Genomic DNA, 17,560 nt, shown 5'->3' on the forward strand with positions numbered 1-17,560 from the left:
TTAATTTAGGGTTTTTGATGTATTTTTTTATTTTTAATTCATTAATTTATACTAATTTTTTGTTTAATCAATTTTTAAATTTTGTTTTATTTTCTGCCCATGTTTCATAAATTGTTTCCTATCTCTCCACTATACACTTGTTTTATTATATTTTCTATACCCCTATCTGTGCTCAGTTGTATATAGTATAGCTTTGGGGAATACTCTTCGTGGATGGGGAAGGAATTCTATTAAATTTTTTAATTTAAGCGAAAAGATTTTCTGATTTTTTCATCGTTATTTTTTAATATTTTGTTTTAAATTTATATAAAAAAATTGTTTAATTTATGATTTTTTTTTTCTTTATTAAATTTTTTCATTCATTGTATTAATTTGAGGCCGTTTTTTATAGGTGGTTATTTTTAAATTTTCTGATTGCATTATTTTTGTGATTTTTTAAATGATATTTTTTATTATTTAAAATTTTATGTACAAATATGTATATTAAATTTAATTTTCAAGTTTAATTTTTTCTTGCAAATATTTTGTTCACAACAAGTGTTTGGTTGTTTTTTCCAACAACGCCTCCGAAATTGGCAATTATCAAATCAATTCATTTTTATAACGTATTGAGCTTTTTGACCATACACATTATTTTCCGGACATTCGCAAATTCGCATACACAAATAAAGTAAAATTGAATTGAAATGAAAAAAACGCAGACACACGCACACACACATACAGAGACATTTAAAGTTTTCACACACACTCTTTAAATGGGAATAGCAAAAATTCAAACAGAAAACGCGCGTACCTGTTCTGTTGCGAGACTGGTGTTGTGACACCTGCAAACTCCGAATTACAACTGATGTTGGTAGTGTTGGCCATGGCAGTGGTTGTCGTGAGCGTTGACGTTGTGGGCGACTGCAGTTCGTCGGCGGCAGCAACAGCAGAAGTAGCCACATTATCTTCCCCCTTGGTGTTGGTGGCATTGTTGCTTTGCCTTAGTGTTGATGTTGTTGTTGAGGCTTCAGTATCTGGCTCAGCTTCATCTTCGGCTGACTTCTCTGTCAACGCATTGTCAATGGTTTGTTTACTTAAAGTTTCAGCAGCAGCAGTAGTAACTGCTTCCGCAGCACCATCGTTGGCATCACCATCTTTCTCTTGTGGTCCAGCTTCGTCGGCCGCCGCAGCAGCAGCAGCATCCGAAATACCATCCACTTTGGTTTCAGCAACATGTTGCTGCTCATCATGTTTCGAATCTTTGTTACCATCCACAGCTTCGGCCTCATGCTGCAGTGCCGTTATGGCTTGGGAAATTTCTTTGATTTCCTGTAAAATATCATTTCTTTCAAAATTGTCCTGTTTATGCTCAGCTTCTTCCCTCCTCTCCTCCAGCTGGACATTTTCCAATGCCTTTTCCAATTCTTCCCTAAATTTACTTTCTTTCAATTTGCGTTTTTCCTCTTTGCGTGTGTCACGTTTTGTCATTTCCCCAGCCCCGCCGACCGGTACCATCAACTGTTGGCCCCCATGTGCGGGGGCTTGTTGTTTGGATTTCATTTCATCTGAGCATGCGATGTCACGCTCTTTTTTCGCCGTTGTAATGGCAGCTTTTTTTGTTGTTGTCGTCCTACCAAAACCCGTCTCCCGGGTGGTTGTGGTCGTTATTGTTGTCGTAGTCATGTTCTCGCTCTCCGTCACCGTCTCGTTGGTGTAGATGATTTTTGTTTTTATTTCGGGTTTTGTTTTGGTCGCTCTTTCTTTGCTATTACTACTGCCACTTGTGCTGGTTTTACGTTTGCCAGCACGTGTTGGCGGCTGGCCAGCCAGGCCGATGTGTAGAGTGGGCGGCTTGAGGGTCTGTGGCGACGCTGTTGAGGCGCACGCCGACGTTACGGCCGTGTGCAGTTGCAGATAGTCTTTGCCGGAGTGTTGCTGCTGCTGCTGCTGTTCCCATTCCAGTTGGCAACATGTATCGCAACTTAAGTTCGAGAGAGGTGCAGTTGACATGGGAGAGGAGGTTTTATGTTGCTGCGTCTGCTGCTGCTGATGCTGGGAACTGTGGTGGGTTGTTGGTGAGCGCCGTTGTTGGCGATGATGTTTTTTGCTGGACTTTTGTTGGCTGGTCCCATAAGCTCCAGCAGGGCTGCTGCCATGCATTTTGCTGATTTCCTCTTCCATGGCACGTTGACTGGCCATGCTGTTGCGACGATGTTCTCTTCTCTCATCGCCGCCATGTTGCTGGGATTGACCCTCGGCAGAGAGCTTGTTGTTGCTGGAGTGTTTACTGCCTCCCGATGACTGCTGCTGATGCTGATGTTTATCTTTGTTGCGTTGCTCCTCTTTGTCCTTGGATTTATCCATTGTCTCTGTTTCCTGTTGTTTTATGGCATACTGTGATTGTTGCTGTTTGTTGACCTTGAGTTTTGAGCTGCTTGTTGCCTCAACCCTGAGTGTGGTGGTGGTGGTGGTGATGGAGGAGGCGGATTTCGAAGCAGGCGTTGTGGCCATTGGACCATTGACATTGTCTGCCAATGCTTCTTGGGTTGGGGAAGAAGAGTTGTTCGTGGAGTTGTTTTTATTCTGATTCATAGCTGTTGTTGGTGTTGTTGTGGTAGTGGTGGTGTTGCCATCATCCATTGGAACTCTTAGCTGCTGTTGTTTTTCCTGTGAACCATGGATTTCATGGTGTTGCCTAACTGTGGGTGATGTCTTCATTTCCGTTTTGGACATTTGTTGCTCGTCGTCGTCTTTGTTGGCTTCATGTAAATTCATGGTGTTATCACGTGAAGATTGCTGCTCATCTTGTTGCTGTTGTTGTTGTTGTAGCGGTTCTTGTTGCTGCTGCTGCTGCAATGACTTTGTGGTGGTAGCCTGCAGCTGTTGCTCATTTTCCGTTGACAAATTGGATAGACAGTGGCCTTCATCTTCAAGGTTTTGTTGCTGCTGCTGTAACAAAAAGAAGGGTAGGAAAAGGCGGATAAAGAAACATGTGAAAGACAAAATTGTAACAGCGTTATCAAAGGAAATGAAAATTATTACACGAGAAAAACAAAGAAACAACAAATCAGCCACAAGGTTCTTTTTTTTGGCTCATGTGGGAGGCCAGACATGCAATCAAAAAAAAAATTATTTTGCCCATTTGGAAAATTCGAGAGAATCACTTCTCTACTCCCTCAATTAAATAATGAAAATAAATATTCGAAATAAATATTCGATATTTTGGAAATTTCCTTTGAATTTTCTTTCTTCTTTAATTTAAATAATTTGATTCGACAGAAGTAATTGGATTATTGTAATTCTAGGCGTTTAATGAGATAATGATTACGTTGCTGGATGGTAATCGATATTTGTGTTCGGATGACAAATTTTAAAATGCAATTAATAAATTCCAGGGAAGTAATACAGCAAATGTATCAAATGAATTGAATTCGAAAATAAAAGCAATTGAAATTAAAAAAAAAAAACAAGAAGAATAAATAAAAAAAATAAAATCAAAAATAAATTAAAAAATCCACGTGTTCTTCAAATATACAGGGTGAGATTTTTCATCTCTGCAACCAACTTAAGACTGCTGTCATATCTAAGCCACTCACCCGACAGCTTATAAAATTATTCCAGTGACAGCTCATTGTGTTGTTTACAAGCGTACAAAAGCATTTTGTTGAGAATTTTCCAGAAAAAAAGTTATTCGTGATGGAATTCAAGCGTGATAGTGTGATTTCCTTATATTTGGCTGGAAAACCACAATTGGTTATCGTTAGAGCACTCTAGCATTTAAATGTGAATAAATCTTTTTTTGTCTCGTAGCATCTCGTTACCGTCTTACAGGTAGCGTAGCCCAACGTCAAGGAAGTGGATGGAAGAAAACCGCAACATCAGCAGAAATGGTTCGAAAAGTAAAGAAACGATAGAATGATCGAAAACCGCGTCGCAGTGGCCAAAAAATGCCTCGTAAGCTGAACATATTGCAAAAGTCCATTCGGCAAATTTTGAAAAATGAGATCGGGGTAAAGCCATTGAAATTCCAAAAAGTGCAAGAACTTACACCGCAACAGAAAGACATCAGAAAATAGACTCAAAAGAGCTAAAGAGTTTCATCGCATTGCCGAAAGTGGTGAAGTGCCGAATTTGGTTCTCTCCAATGAGAAAACATTCCTTGTCAGCAGTTTGTAAACAAACAAAATGGTCGTGTTTACTTGCCAAAGAGGTCAGTTGAAAATGTGCCCCTTCGGTTGGCCACCAGAACTCAAGCGCCGGTCATGGTGATGGTGTGGGCCGCCATAACAGCTGATGGTCGCTTTCCGCTCGTATTAATCGACCGTGACATCAGAATAAATGTCGAATATTATCGCGAAAATATTCTGGAGAGTGTATTAAAATCTTGGACAAGCATACATTTTGGCCGCAGACCTTGGACATTCCCACAGGACTCAGCACTATCGCACTCAGCACGCACCACCCAAAAATGGTTAAAACCTGAAGTTCCTTGCTTTATTTCCAGCGCACAATGGCCACCAAAATCTCCGGATACCAATCCTTTGGACCATTGTGTCTGGCTTATTTTGGAAAGCAAGGTGGTTGACACTAAAAAATACCAAAGTGTCGATCACCTCAAGCAACCGCTTCGCCGGGAATGGGTCGAAATACCGCAGAACAACATTCGGGCAGCGTGTGACGGTTTCATTGGCCGTTTGTAGGTCATAATTCTTGCCAAAGGTGACCAATTCGAACAAATCTAAACTTATTCTAAAATTTAATGCTATTTCCGACATTTTTGCTCTCATTCAATAAATACATCAAAATAAAACAAGTAAATAAGCAGTAAATTCGGCCGCACTTTGAATACCCTCCACCATTTGGAACGAATTAAGAAAATTTTCCAAAAAAAATAAAACCCATTAAAAATTCTGTTAAAATCTTAAAAAATACAAATAACGTAATGTGGGGGAAATATGATATTGTGGACCTCTACAGACAAATCAATGCCTGGGGGTAAAATACTCACAATGAACTCCTTGTGTGGAACTTTAGACAATTCCGTTGAAAAATGTGGCTAAAATCATCAAAATACCGAATATTGTGGGGTACCGTTATATGGGGGCTATGTGATATCGTAGACCTATATAGACACTATTTTGCTGGGGGTAAAATACCCACAAGGAACTACTTGTGTGGAACTTTAGACAATTCCATTGAAAAATGTGGCTAAAATCATCAAAACACCGAATATCGGGGGGGTACCGTTATATGGGAGCTATACGATATCATGGACCTATATAGACAATTCTCATTCAGGGGGTAAAGTGCTCACAAGGAACACCTTGTGTGGAATTTCAGACAATTCCGTTGAAAAATATGGCTAAAATCATTAAAATACCGAATATTGGGGGGTACCGTGATATGGGAGCTATACGATATCCTGGGCCGATAAAGCCCATCTTCGAACTTGACCTACCTGCAGACAAAAGGGAGATCTGTGCAAAATTTTAGCTTCCTATCTTAATTCGTATCTAAAATCATCAAAATACCGAATATCGGGGGTACCGTTATACGGGGAATATACGATATTGTTGACGTATATAGACAAATGCCCTTCAGGGAGTAAAGTGCTCACAAAGAACTCCTAGTGTGGATTTTCAGACAATTTCCTTGGAAAATGTGGCTAAAATCATCAAAATACCGAATATCACCACGCTTATTGGTCTCCTTGAAAAAATATGTTTAAAAAATCCACGCTTATTGGTCTGTTGGTCCTTGAAAAAATATGTTTAAAAAATCCACGCTTATTGGTCTGTTGGTCCTTGAAAAAATATGTTTAAAAAATCCACGCTTATTGGTCTGTTGGTCCTTGAAAAAATATGTTTAAAAAATCCACGCTTATTGGTCTGTTGGTCCTTGAAAAAATATGTTTAAAAAATCCAGGCTTATTGGTCTGTTGGTCCTTGAAAAAATATGTTTAAAAAATCCAGGCTTATTGGTCTGTTGGTCCTTGAAAAAATATGTTTAAAAAATCCACGCTTATTGGTCTGTTGGTCCTTGAAAAAATATGTTTAAAAAATCCAGGCTTATTGGTCTGTTGGTCCTTGAAAAAATATGTTTAAACAATCCAGGCTTATTGGTCTGTTGGTCCTTGAAAAAATATGTTTAAAAAATTCACGCTTATTGGTCTGTTGGTCCTTGAAAAAATATGTTTAAAAAATCCACGCTTATTGGTCGGTTGGTCCTTGAAAAAATATGTTTAAAAAATCCACGCTTATTGGTCTGTTGGTCCTTGAAAAAATATGTTTAAAAAATCCACGCTTATTGGTCGGTTGGTCCTTGAAAAAATATGTTTAAAAAATCCACGCTTATTGGTCTGTTGGTCCTTGAAAAAATATGTTTAAAAAATCCACGCTTATTGGTCTGTTGGTCCTTGAAAAAATATGTTTAAAAAATCCACGCTTATTGGTCTGTTGGTCCTTGAAAAAATATGTTTAAAAAATCCACGCTTATTGGTCTGTTGGTCCTTGAAAAAATATGTTTAAAAAATCCACGCTTATTGGTCTGGTGGTCCTTGAAAAAATATGTTTAAAAAATCCACGCTTATTGTTCTGTTGGTCCTTGAAAAAATATGTTTAAAAAATCCACGCTTATTGGTCTGTTGGTCCTTGAAAAAATATGTTTAAAAAATCCACGCTTATTGGTCTGTTGGTCCTTGAAAAAATATGTTTAAAAAATCCACGCTTATTGGTCTGTTGGTCCCTGAAAAAATATGTTTAAAAAATCCACGCTTATTGGTCTGTTGGTCCTTGAAAAAATATGTTTAAAAAATCCACGCTTATTGGTCTGTTGGTCCTTGAAAAAATATGTTTAAAAAATCCACGCTTATTGGTCTGTTGGTCCTTGAAAAAATATGTTTAAAAAATCCACGCTTATTGGTCTGTTGGTCCTTGAAAAAATATGTTTAAAAAATCCACGCTTATTGGTCTGTTGGTCCTTGAAAAAATATGTTTAAAAAATCCACGCTTATTGGTCTGTTGGTCCTTGAAAAAATATGTTTAAAAAATCCACGCTTATTGGTCTGTTGGTCCTTGAAAAAATATGTTTAAAAAATCCACGCTTATTGGTCTGTTGGTCCTTGAAAAAATATGTTTAAAAAATCCACGCTTATTGGTCTATTGGTCCTTGAAAAAATATGTTTAAAAAATCCACGCTTATTGGTCTGTTGGTCCTTGAAAAAATATGTTTAAAAAATCCACGCTTATTGGTCTGTTGGTCCTTGAAAAAATATGTTTAAAAAATCCACGCTTATTGGTCTGTTGGTCCTTGAAAAAATATGTTTAAAAATCCACGCTTATTGGTCTGTTGGTCTTTGAAAAAATATGTTTAAAAAATCCACGCTTATTGGTCTGTTGGTCCTTGAAAAAATATGTTTAAAAAATCCACGCTTATTGGTCTGTTGGTCCTTGAAAAAATATGTTTAAAAAATCCACGCTTATTGGTCTGTTGGTCCTTGAAAAAATATGTTTAAAAAATCCACGCTTATTGGTCTGTTGGTCCTTGAAAAAATATGTTTAAAAAATCCACGCTTATTGGTCTGTTGGTCCTTGAAAAAATATGTTTAAAAAATCCACGCTTATTGGTCTGTTGGTCTTTGAAAAAATATGTTTAAAAAATCCACGCTTATTGGTCTGTTGGTCCTTGAAAAAATATGTTTAAAAAATCCACGCTTATTGGTCTGTTGGTCCTTGAAAAAATATGTTTAAAAAATCCACGCTTATTGGTCTGTTGCTCCTTAAAAAATGTTGGTTCTTAAAAATATGTGCTGGAAAGTATTTTAAAACAAATTCAACACACGTGCCGAGGTTGGAGAAAATATATTTAAACATGTTCAAATTCACATGCAATTAACTAGAAAATTGTATGCTATTCATAATGCAATACTATGCTCTTAAATTTACAAAATGTTGTAAAAGGAAAATAATTTTAAGCCACTGCATTCACAAAAAAAAAATTGTTCCTTGCAAACGATGACAGACGACAAGCTGGGATGTGGCTGGATGCTATGCCCACACACATAGTGTCACCTTGAATCCTTTTTTGTGGGAAATCTTAGAATAATTTAGAAAAACTATGCAAACACTTAGCCATAGACACACACACAGATACTTGCATACATGTAGACGACAGACACTCATTGACAATTTCCACAGAGTATGTTGCCGGCACGTAAGAACTTTTTGCAATTTGGAATGAATGTGTGTGTAAAATCATAGGGGGTAGTGTCAAAGTTTTGTAGCCATTGAAAACGAGGAAGTTTATAACTTCAAGGAAGAGAGTAACTTCATATGTATTTACCATTTGGACTGATATTGGCCATTTGGTGCACAATTAACCCGAAATCGGTTGAAGATATATATATGGGAGGCATATCCAAATCGGAACCGATCGTGATACAATTCGACAGAGGTATTTCTGGGCTGTATCTAGTACCAAATATTAAATTCGATGTACTTGCTTCTAGACTAAATTCGGCCGGACGTACCCAAATTCATGCCGTTTCAACTGACATTGGTCACTTGGTGCACAATCAACCAGAAATTGGTTGAAGGTATATATGGGAGCTTTATAACAAAATCTGAACCGATCTTGACAAAATTTGGCAAAGTTATTTCCGAGCTCTAGAAGATATCTGGTACCAAATATCATTGTTGTCGAATGCATATTACGAATGTGAGGCAGTTAAACACCAAATCGGATGAAACATACCAGAAGAAATGGTCCGATCTCTACCATCTTTATAACAGATCTTGTGTTGATGGAAATATTGCGATGTACCAAGTCTGAATGGAATTGGATGTTAATTTCTCGTTTATTATGAGGTTCATGGATATTCAAAATGTTGACCCTTTTGGGGGGGGGGGGAGTTACCAGAAGGAGTGGAACGATATATGCCATCTTCACAGCAGTTCTTGTTTTAGTAGAAATGTTGGGATGTGTGAAATATAAAGAGAACCGGATGGTTATTTCGGATTTTATGATCGTTTTGGTTATACAAAACTTTGACCCTTTGGGTGCGAGGTACCAGAAGGAATGTTTCGATCTCTACAATCTTGCGCTGATAGAAATATTGAGATGTGCCAAGTCTCAATGTAATTGGATATTAATTTCGTGTTTTATGAGCTTAATGGATATTCTAAATGTTAACCTTTTATGAGGGAGGTACCAGAAGGATGGGACCGATATATGCCATCCTCACAGCAGATCTTGTTTTAATAAAAAAAATATTGTGCTATGTGTAATTTGAAGACAATCGAACTCTTACATCACATTTTATTAGAGTTATAATTATTCAAAATATTGATCCTTTGTGGAGGAGGTATTTGATGGAGTGGACCGATATTGTATATTTTCTCATCTGACCTACGAGTGATAAAAATATTGGGATTTGAAAAGTTTGAACAAGATTAGATGATCTTTCTGTTAAGGAATTTCTGTGAAAATATTGATATTTTGTGGGGAAGGTACCAAAAGGAGTGCACCGATATTGTATATCTCCTAATTTTTATAATATTATTACTATGTACTCATTTTGGATCGAATCGGATACTCACTTCGAGAGTTATCGTGCGCACCAACCAGATAGACAGGCGGACGGATATCGCTAGATCGACCAAATATCCTTAAATGGATTTGGTCCAAAGTCGCCTAGGGTTTAAAATCGTTATTTTGATGAGGCACGTTTGTCCACATCAGATTATATACCCTCTGTAGCCATGTGACTGAGTGTATAATTATAAAAATGCCGAATATCGGTAGACACCGTTACATGGGGTCTATACGAAAATATTGGGCAATGCCAATAAAAACAAGTGGTTCAATCTAATACTACTCAGGATATTTGGGCTCCCGTTATCAGAGACCGATGTAGCATATATTTGTAATTGACGGACTTTGACGAAATGATAAATTTAATATACCCTCTATGCTATGGTGGAGGGTTTGGAACAACTAAGAAATCAAAACCGTATAGGCCTCCAATACAGTACGAAGACTCCCTATAAGATTTTTGTAGATATGTATATAATCTCCTATAGGCCCCAAAAAAAAAAAAATAAACTACCTCTTGTTGGTCTCATATAAATGGAATACTTCTTATGAGTATCTTAAGGGTAGAAGATCCCATATGGTTCATATAGAGAGAAACACATCTTTAAATCTTCCAAAGAAAGGACGGCCTCAAATGGCTCTTCTAAGGATAGAAAACATCCATGGAGAAAATGTATTTTACAATTCTTCTGTAGATAGAAAATCTTCGCAAAGTCTTCAAGAGATAATAGTCGATCTGAAGGTCTTCTATGTAAATGACTTGGAGGTTCATTGGGTATCCTATAGATAGACGACCTTCCATAGGTATCTTAGAGAGAAAAAATTCTCTTTAGGTTTCCTGTATGAAAAAAACCTATGGATTTAATACGATTAGAATACTTTCCATAAGTCTCCTACAGATTGAAGACCTCCTTTTGGTCTCCTTTATATAGAATGTCTTTAAAATCTTGTAGGTCTCTTATAAATGGAATACTTCTTATGAGTCTCTTACGGATAGAAGATCTCCTATATGTCTCTCCTACATGTTTATACAGTCAGGACACCTTCCTTAGATATCCTAATGAAAATCTACCTTTAGGTCTTCTAAAGATCGAAGACGTTTTATAGGACTATTTTAGCTTGTAAAACTTCCTTTAGGTTTTATATCAATACAAAACCTCCTATATGACTCATATACCTAAATTTGGTCGATTCCTATCATATCTTATTGACATATTTTCTTCCTTCTATATATATGGAATATATCTATAGGGTCGCCTATATATAGAAGTCCTCCCATATGGTTCATATAGAGAGAAACACATCTTTAGATCTTCCAAAGAAAAAGCGGACTCAAATGGCTCTTCTAAGGATCGAAAACATTCATTAGACCTCCTTTGGAGAAAATGTATTTTACAATTCTTCTGTTGATAGGAAATCTTCACAAAGTCTCCAAGAGATAATAGTCGATCTGAAGGTCTTCCATGTAAAGGACTTGGAGGTCCATTGGGTCTCCTATACATAGACGATCTTCCACTGATATCCAATAGAGAGAAGATTCTCTTCAGGTTTCCTGTATAAAAAAAGACCTTCCATGGATCTGATACGTTTAGAATACCTTTCATAAGTTTCCTACAGATTGAAGACCTCCTTTTGGTCTCCTTTATATAGAATGTCTTTTAAATCATCTATTAGGTGAAGACCTTCTATAGACCTACATTTTAAGGAATACCTTCAATCGGTCTAGACAAGAGACTTCTAATTTATCTTCTACGGCTAAAACATCTCTGGAGATCTTCTATAAATATAATATCGTTAATAGCTTTTCTCTACATATACTACCTTCAAAAGGTCTTACATTAGAGGACCTTCCGATGGATCTACATCCTATCTACATAAAGTCTTCTCTCCATGGAAGACCTATTTAAGGTAATCCACAAAAAATTATGGCTTTTCTGTAGATAGAAAATCGGCTTTTGGTCTTCTATATAAAAGATGCCTCTAAGGTGTTCTAGAAATTAAAGACCTCCTTTGCATAGAATGCCATTCAAAATTCTTCTGTAGATAGAATACCTCACATAGAAATAATACAACCACATACCCTTTTAATCCAACTTCCAAACAGACCCCTCGCATTTTCCCTATTTACTGACATTTTCTAAACTAAATATTTAATGGATCTTTACGACGCCTTCCAGCAAGCTGTAACTATGCTGCATATTTCAAATTTGTGCAATGCCAGTGCCGAAGGCAATTACAACAAAAACAACAATACTGAAATTAATGACATATTCAAAAGAACATAACTTACCTGTTGCTGCTGCTGCTGGAGCTGCTGTGATGGTTGATGTTTAGTTTCCGCAGAAGCAGAAGACGACAAAGTGTCGGTAACTTTGGTGGAGGCATTCTGCTTCTGCTCCTTCTTCTTCTCCACCTCATCCTCCTTCTGTTGCGACGATGTCAAATGTGATGCCGTGGAGCCACCACCACCGCCACTACAACTGGCAGCCGTACAAGCTGAGTCCTCACTGCGTGCATCATAGAACACGTCTTCATCCTCGGTTTGGTCACGTTGTTCACGTGAATCGGAGCCGGTGAGGGGAGTAAGTGAGGAAACAGATGTCACTGACATAAATGTGGATGTGGATGCAGTTAGTTGCTGCTGCTGTTGGGGAGTGGTATTTGTGGGTGGTGTGTGGGCCCGTTTACTGGGTGTAGGAGGTCCTTCACTGGCCGTAACCGGGAGCAATGACTGCGATTCTTCTGTCTCGTCAGGCTTAGTTGTGGAGCTGTTTGAAGTTTTGCCTGCTGATAACTTGTTTTCCATGTTACTTGTTTCCTGCTGCTGCCGTGCCTCTTCAACCGGAGTTGCTGTCGCTTCCATTGTTTTCATTTCTCTTTGATTGTCTTTGTTTGCCTGCCTCGTTGGCGATATCTCATTGTCTGTGGTCTTGGTTTTCCGTTTCCTTTCGAGTTTTGTGTCATCGCGCATTGTATCGGCCATGTTTTGTTGCAGCTCCTGCAAATCGGCATAGGTGGCCGGTGAGGGTGGCGGCGGGGCTGGCATCTCCTTGCGCCTATGGGCAGCGGTGAGCGATGAAGTTTTCATTTCCTTGGAGTGTTTCTTGCTGTGACGTTTCTCTTCCGGCGGCTCCAGGCTGAGATATTGTTCGGTCGACTTCCCACCGGATTTGGGACTCTGATGTGGACTGGTCGAGGATCGTTGATTGGTGGTCTTGGGTATGGCTCCCGTATTGCTGCTGGCCACCAAACGATCCAGAGAGGCATAATCGGGTTTTTCATTGTTGCGCAAATTTTCCGGTTGCAGTTTCCGCTGCAGAGGCTGTGGAGTGGTTGCGTTTTGTTGCAAACTGGTCCTGGGTGCTGGTGTGGGTTTGGGGCTGCGTTCCTTGGTCAGCGGTAGAGTGGCCACTCCAGTAGGCATATTTTCCTTTTCTTTGTTTTCTTTCTTCTGTGACTTTTTGGGACTCATGGACTCCATGTTGCCGTTCCTTTGCATCTCGGCCTGATAGATGCTGCGTTTTACATCATTGACATGCTTGAAAAAGTCCTGGGCATATTTATTTTGCTTCAAGGCCTGTTGACGTTCCACATTGGCGGCCATATCGAAATCTTCCAGCGCCCCAGGTGGTGGCTGGCCCCCAGTGGAGGGTAGGGTACCTTTGGCGGTCTTACGCGGTATTCCTCCACCACTGTAGATGTCATCGAAATCAGAGGAGAAATAGTTGGAGGAACAGTCACAGTTGCGACAGTCATAACGACACTGATCGGAATAATTGCATTTTTCATTTGGACCCGTTTGAGGAGGGGCCGCAGGAGGTGGTGGACCAACACCACCCCCACCATTGCTGTGGGCCGTAATCGAACCCCGATGATTACCGAAGAGATTTCCCCCTCCTGGGCCACTGTCCAAACTGCAACGACGACAGTCATAGCCAAAGCGACAACTCTCGGCACTGCCAAAGTAACGCCTCTGTCCGGGCGCGGCATAAGAAGCCATGAGAGAGTTTTCAAATTGCGGCTCAGCCATATGCCCACTGGGATAATGACGTCCACTACCATAGCGTGGCCCCAGGCCTCCATAATATGTATCGCTACTCCTGGACAGGGAGTATTCACTCAAGATGGATGCCCTCGAATCGGATTTATAGATTTGAGGTGGCACCTCTCCCAGGCCTCCAGAGTTGTCCATCAAAATTTGTGAGCCTCCCAAACGGCGACTGGCAGCATACATGAGGGGTTGTAGTGGCTGGGGTGGGAAATAATTGCCTCCATTATTACCCCCCGTTCCTAGCAAAGGATTGGCATTAGCGCTGTTGTAGAATCCTGCATCCATGTGGGTAAAGGTATTGAATTTCTGGGGATGCTGCAGCGAGTCGCTGGAAGAACTGGATTTGGTATTCATTCGCTGCATAGAGTTCACGGCTCCTGGGATGTGACCCACCAAGTAGGTGCGGGGCCTGCCGCCTCCAACTGGCCCCGTAGCCTGGGTCCAAAATGCCGTCTGTTGGCCCCCAGGATTATAGAGGTTCCCAGGTTGTTTGTAGGCAAAAAATTGCTGCTGGATACCATGTTGGCTGCCCATTAGCGAGGAGCCATGAATTGCCAACTGACCCTGCCCTTGTTGCTGAGAGTGCTGCTGGTGCTGCCCGTGATGATGTTGATGATGTTCACTAGGTGTCGTTGTGGCCGTACTGGTGGTGGAGGTCGATTGCTGTGGCGGCATCTGAGCCATATTCGGTTGTTGGAATTGTAAAATTGGATTGAAATCCCCGGTGATGGCTACGGGGGTGGTTTCGATTTTGTACACCCCTGGATTGTTGGGATTATAAGACTGGAATTCCAAAATAGGAGCCGAGGTGCCACTCATTTGATTCTCCAAGGAACTACGCATGGTCGCCGCCGAGTTATTGTTCAAACTTCCCGAAGTATTGGAACGGCTTCCAATCATTTTATTGCTTGACATATTTTGAGTTTGTACCGTGGCATTTCGGGTATTTACAACTTGACCCCCTGTTCCCTCCGCTGCCAGGCAATACTCACAATCAGCCTTGTCGCACTGCTGTTGCATGCACAGCTCACAATCGGCATACATGGATTCTTGACATTGTGCCCCACCCGGACCCATACCACTGTTATTGGTATTAGCCTGCTTCCCACCACCACCACCAGTTTTTGCCGGATTTTGGTTCTCGTCCTCATCACTGGGTGGTGTATCCTTAAAGAATATCTCCTCATAGATATTCTCCTCACTTTTATCAATTGGTTTGGGTTTGGCAGGCAATTGACTGGCCGATTGCTGCAATACGGCGGTGGCCACCTGCTGGGTAACCGGTATTGATTGGTGGGTCTGAAAAGTACTCTTCTGCTTTTCTACAAATTTCTTGGAGGACTTGAGGCCCTCTTTCAGCAGATAATAATTGAAACTTTTAATGCCAATTTCACCCTTGAGGAAACGTCTACCCATGTGCATTTTCGAGGTGCTGGCATTGCTCACTGATGCTGCCGTTGTGGAGGCCGCCACACTGATATTCTCCTTGGCCGAGCTATGCATGGAGAAGACCTCATCCTGATCCAAGGGATATTCGGGTGGTTGTCTCTGCCAGTTGGCCTCATCGCTGCGTTGCTTTCCCAAATTGTAACGGGTTAAGGCCAGGCGTTGTGGCAGTTCCGGAGGTTCATCTAGACCCCGATCCTCATCCTTAGCCTCCGCAGCTTGCTGCTGCTGCATTTGTTGTTGCAACTGCATCACCTTATTGTCCAAACTTAAATTTCGTTTTTGTTTCGTTGATTTTTTCTCCGAGCGACGTTTCATTTCCGGTTTATCTGCTGGCAAACCCACTCCTCCTGGTGCCCCTGGCACACCAAGGTGATCATTTCTCTCAAATCCTTTACTTCTCTCCAAACTACGTCCACGACCACCACCGCCGCCACCCATAGCATCAGATCGTGCCGATGTCGGTCGTATATAACGTAAATCATCTTCCGAGCTACTATAGGCTATGTGGCCAATATCTTCTTGGGCCAGTTTTTGAAATTCTTTCGTCAATTTGCTTCGTTTTCCTAATGAACTGCTACCGCTTCCCATGTTCCCCACCATCATACCCTTGGCAGCCATGGAGGTTAAAGTTTCTGTGGTACAACTGCTGCGACGCAGTGGGTTTGCCAAGTGACTTATGTCCTCCGTGTAGGCTGGGTCATCGTAAATGCGATCCCTTACCGAAGACACGGAGCGTTCTTTCGACTGAAAGGAGAAGAGAACAAGGAGGGAACAAAGCTTAAAATATGACAGAAATTGGTAAAATGTTTAAAGAAAATAAAAAATATAAAAATTCGCGATTAATAATAGTCCTTAAAAATTTATTTAAAAATCCACGAATATTGATCTGTTGGTCCTCGAAAAAATTTATTTAAAAAATTCATGAATATTGGTCTGTTGGTCCCTGAAAAAAATTATTTAAAAAAATCCAAGCTTATTGGTCTGTTGGTCCTTAATTTTTTTTAAAAAATTCACGAATATTGGTCTGTTGGTCCCTGAAAAAATTATTTAAAAAAATCCAAGCTTATTGGTCTGTTGGTCCTTGAAAAAATTTATTTGAAAAATCAACGAACATTTGTCTGTTGGTCTTTGAAAAAAGTTATCTAAAAACTCCACGAATATTAGTCTGCTGGTCCTTGAAAAAATTTATTTAAAAAATCCGAAAATATATTGGTCTGTTTGTCCTTGAAAAAATTTATTTCAAAAATCCACGAATATTGGTCTGTTGGTTCTTGAAAAAAATGATTTCAAATTTCCACGAATATTGGCCTGTTGGTTCTTGAAAACATTATTTAAAAAATCGACGAATATTGGTCCGGTGGTCCTTGAAAACAAGTAATTAAAAAAAAAACAAGAATATTGGTCTGTGGTCCTTGAAAAAATTTCTTTAAAAAATCGACGAATATTGGTTTGTTGGTACTTTAAAAAATTTCTTTAAAAAATCCACGAATATTGGTCTGTTGGTCATTGAAAAATTTATTTAAAAAATCCACGAATACTGGTCTGTTCGTCCTTGAAAAAAATTATTTAAAAAATCCACGAATATTGGTCTGTTGGTCCTTGAAAAAATTGATTTCAAATTTCCACGAATATTGGCCTGTTGGTCCTTGAAAAAAATTATTTACTAAATCCACGAATATTGGTCTGTTGGTCCTTGAAAAAATTATTTAAAAAACCGACGAATATTGGTCCGGTGGTCCTTGAAAACAAATAATTAAAAAAAAAAAAACACGAATATTGGTCTGTTGGTCTTTGAAAAAAAATTTATTTAAAATCCACGAATATTGGTCTGTTGGTCCTTGAAAAAATTATTTAAAAAACCGACGAATATTGGTCTGTTGGTCCTTGAAAAAATTTCTTTAAAAAATCGACGAATATTGGTTTGTTGGTCCTTGAAAAAAATTATTTAAAAAATCCACGAATATTGGTCTGTTGGTCCTTGAAAAAAATTATTTAAAAAATCCACGAATATTGGTATGTTGGTCCTTGAAAAAAATTATTTAAAAATCCACGAATATTGGTATGTTGGTCCTTGAAAAAAAATTATTTAAAAATCCACGAATATTGGTATGTTGGTCCTTGAAAAAAATTTTTTAAAAATCCACGAATATTGGTATGTTGGTCCTTGAAAAAAATTATTTAAAAATCCACGAATATTGGTATGTTGGTCCTTGAAAAAAATTATTTAAAAATCCACGAATATTGGTATGTTGGTCCTTGAAAAAAATTATTTAAAAATCCACGAATATTGGTATGTTGGTCCTTGAAAAAAATTATTTAAAAATTCACGAATTTAGGTCTGTTGGTCCTTGAAAAAATTTATTTAAAAAATCAACGAATATTGGTCTGTTGGTCCTTGAAAAAATTTATTTAAAAAATTCACGCTTATAGGTCTGTTGGTCCTTAAAAAAAATTATCTAAAAAATTCACGAATTTAGGTCTGTTGGT

The 17,560-nt window shown here is 39.1% G+C and overlaps 2 protein-coding genes across 2 annotated transcripts in view; both read right to left on the reverse strand.

The window, feature by feature from the left end:
- Window positions 1–3,563, reverse strand: part of LOC131800714 (serine-rich adhesin for platelets-like) — a 246,346-nt gene extending 242,783 nt beyond the window's left edge. Inside the window, exons 1-2 of the mRNA XM_059118394.1 lie at window positions 3,555–3,563; window positions 794–2,931 (exon numbers count right to left, since the gene is read on the reverse strand). Of these exons, the coding sequence (XP_058974377.1) occupies window positions 794–2,931; window positions 3,555–3,563 (2,147 nt within the window). The remainder of the gene's footprint in view (window positions 1–793; window positions 2,932–3,554) is intronic.
- Window positions 3,564–10,402: 6,839 nt separating this feature from the next.
- LOC101901355 (uncharacterized) overlaps window positions 10,403–17,560 on the reverse strand; it is an 80,305-nt gene continuing 73,147 nt past the window's right edge. Inside the window, exons 4-5 of the mRNA XM_059118395.1 lie at window positions 11,864–15,817; window positions 10,403–10,411 (exon numbers count right to left, since the gene is read on the reverse strand). Coding sequence (XP_058974378.1) covers window positions 10,403–10,411; window positions 11,864–15,817 — 3,963 coding nt within the window. The remainder of the gene's footprint in view (window positions 10,412–11,863; window positions 15,818–17,560) is intronic.

The sequence above is a fragment of the Musca domestica genome, unplaced genomic scaffold (assembly GCF_030504385.1).
Source record: "Musca domestica strain aabys unplaced genomic scaffold, Musca_domestica.polishedcontigs.V.1.1 124, whole genome shotgun sequence".
NCBI lineage: Eukaryota > Metazoa > Arthropoda > Insecta > Diptera > Muscidae > Musca > Musca domestica.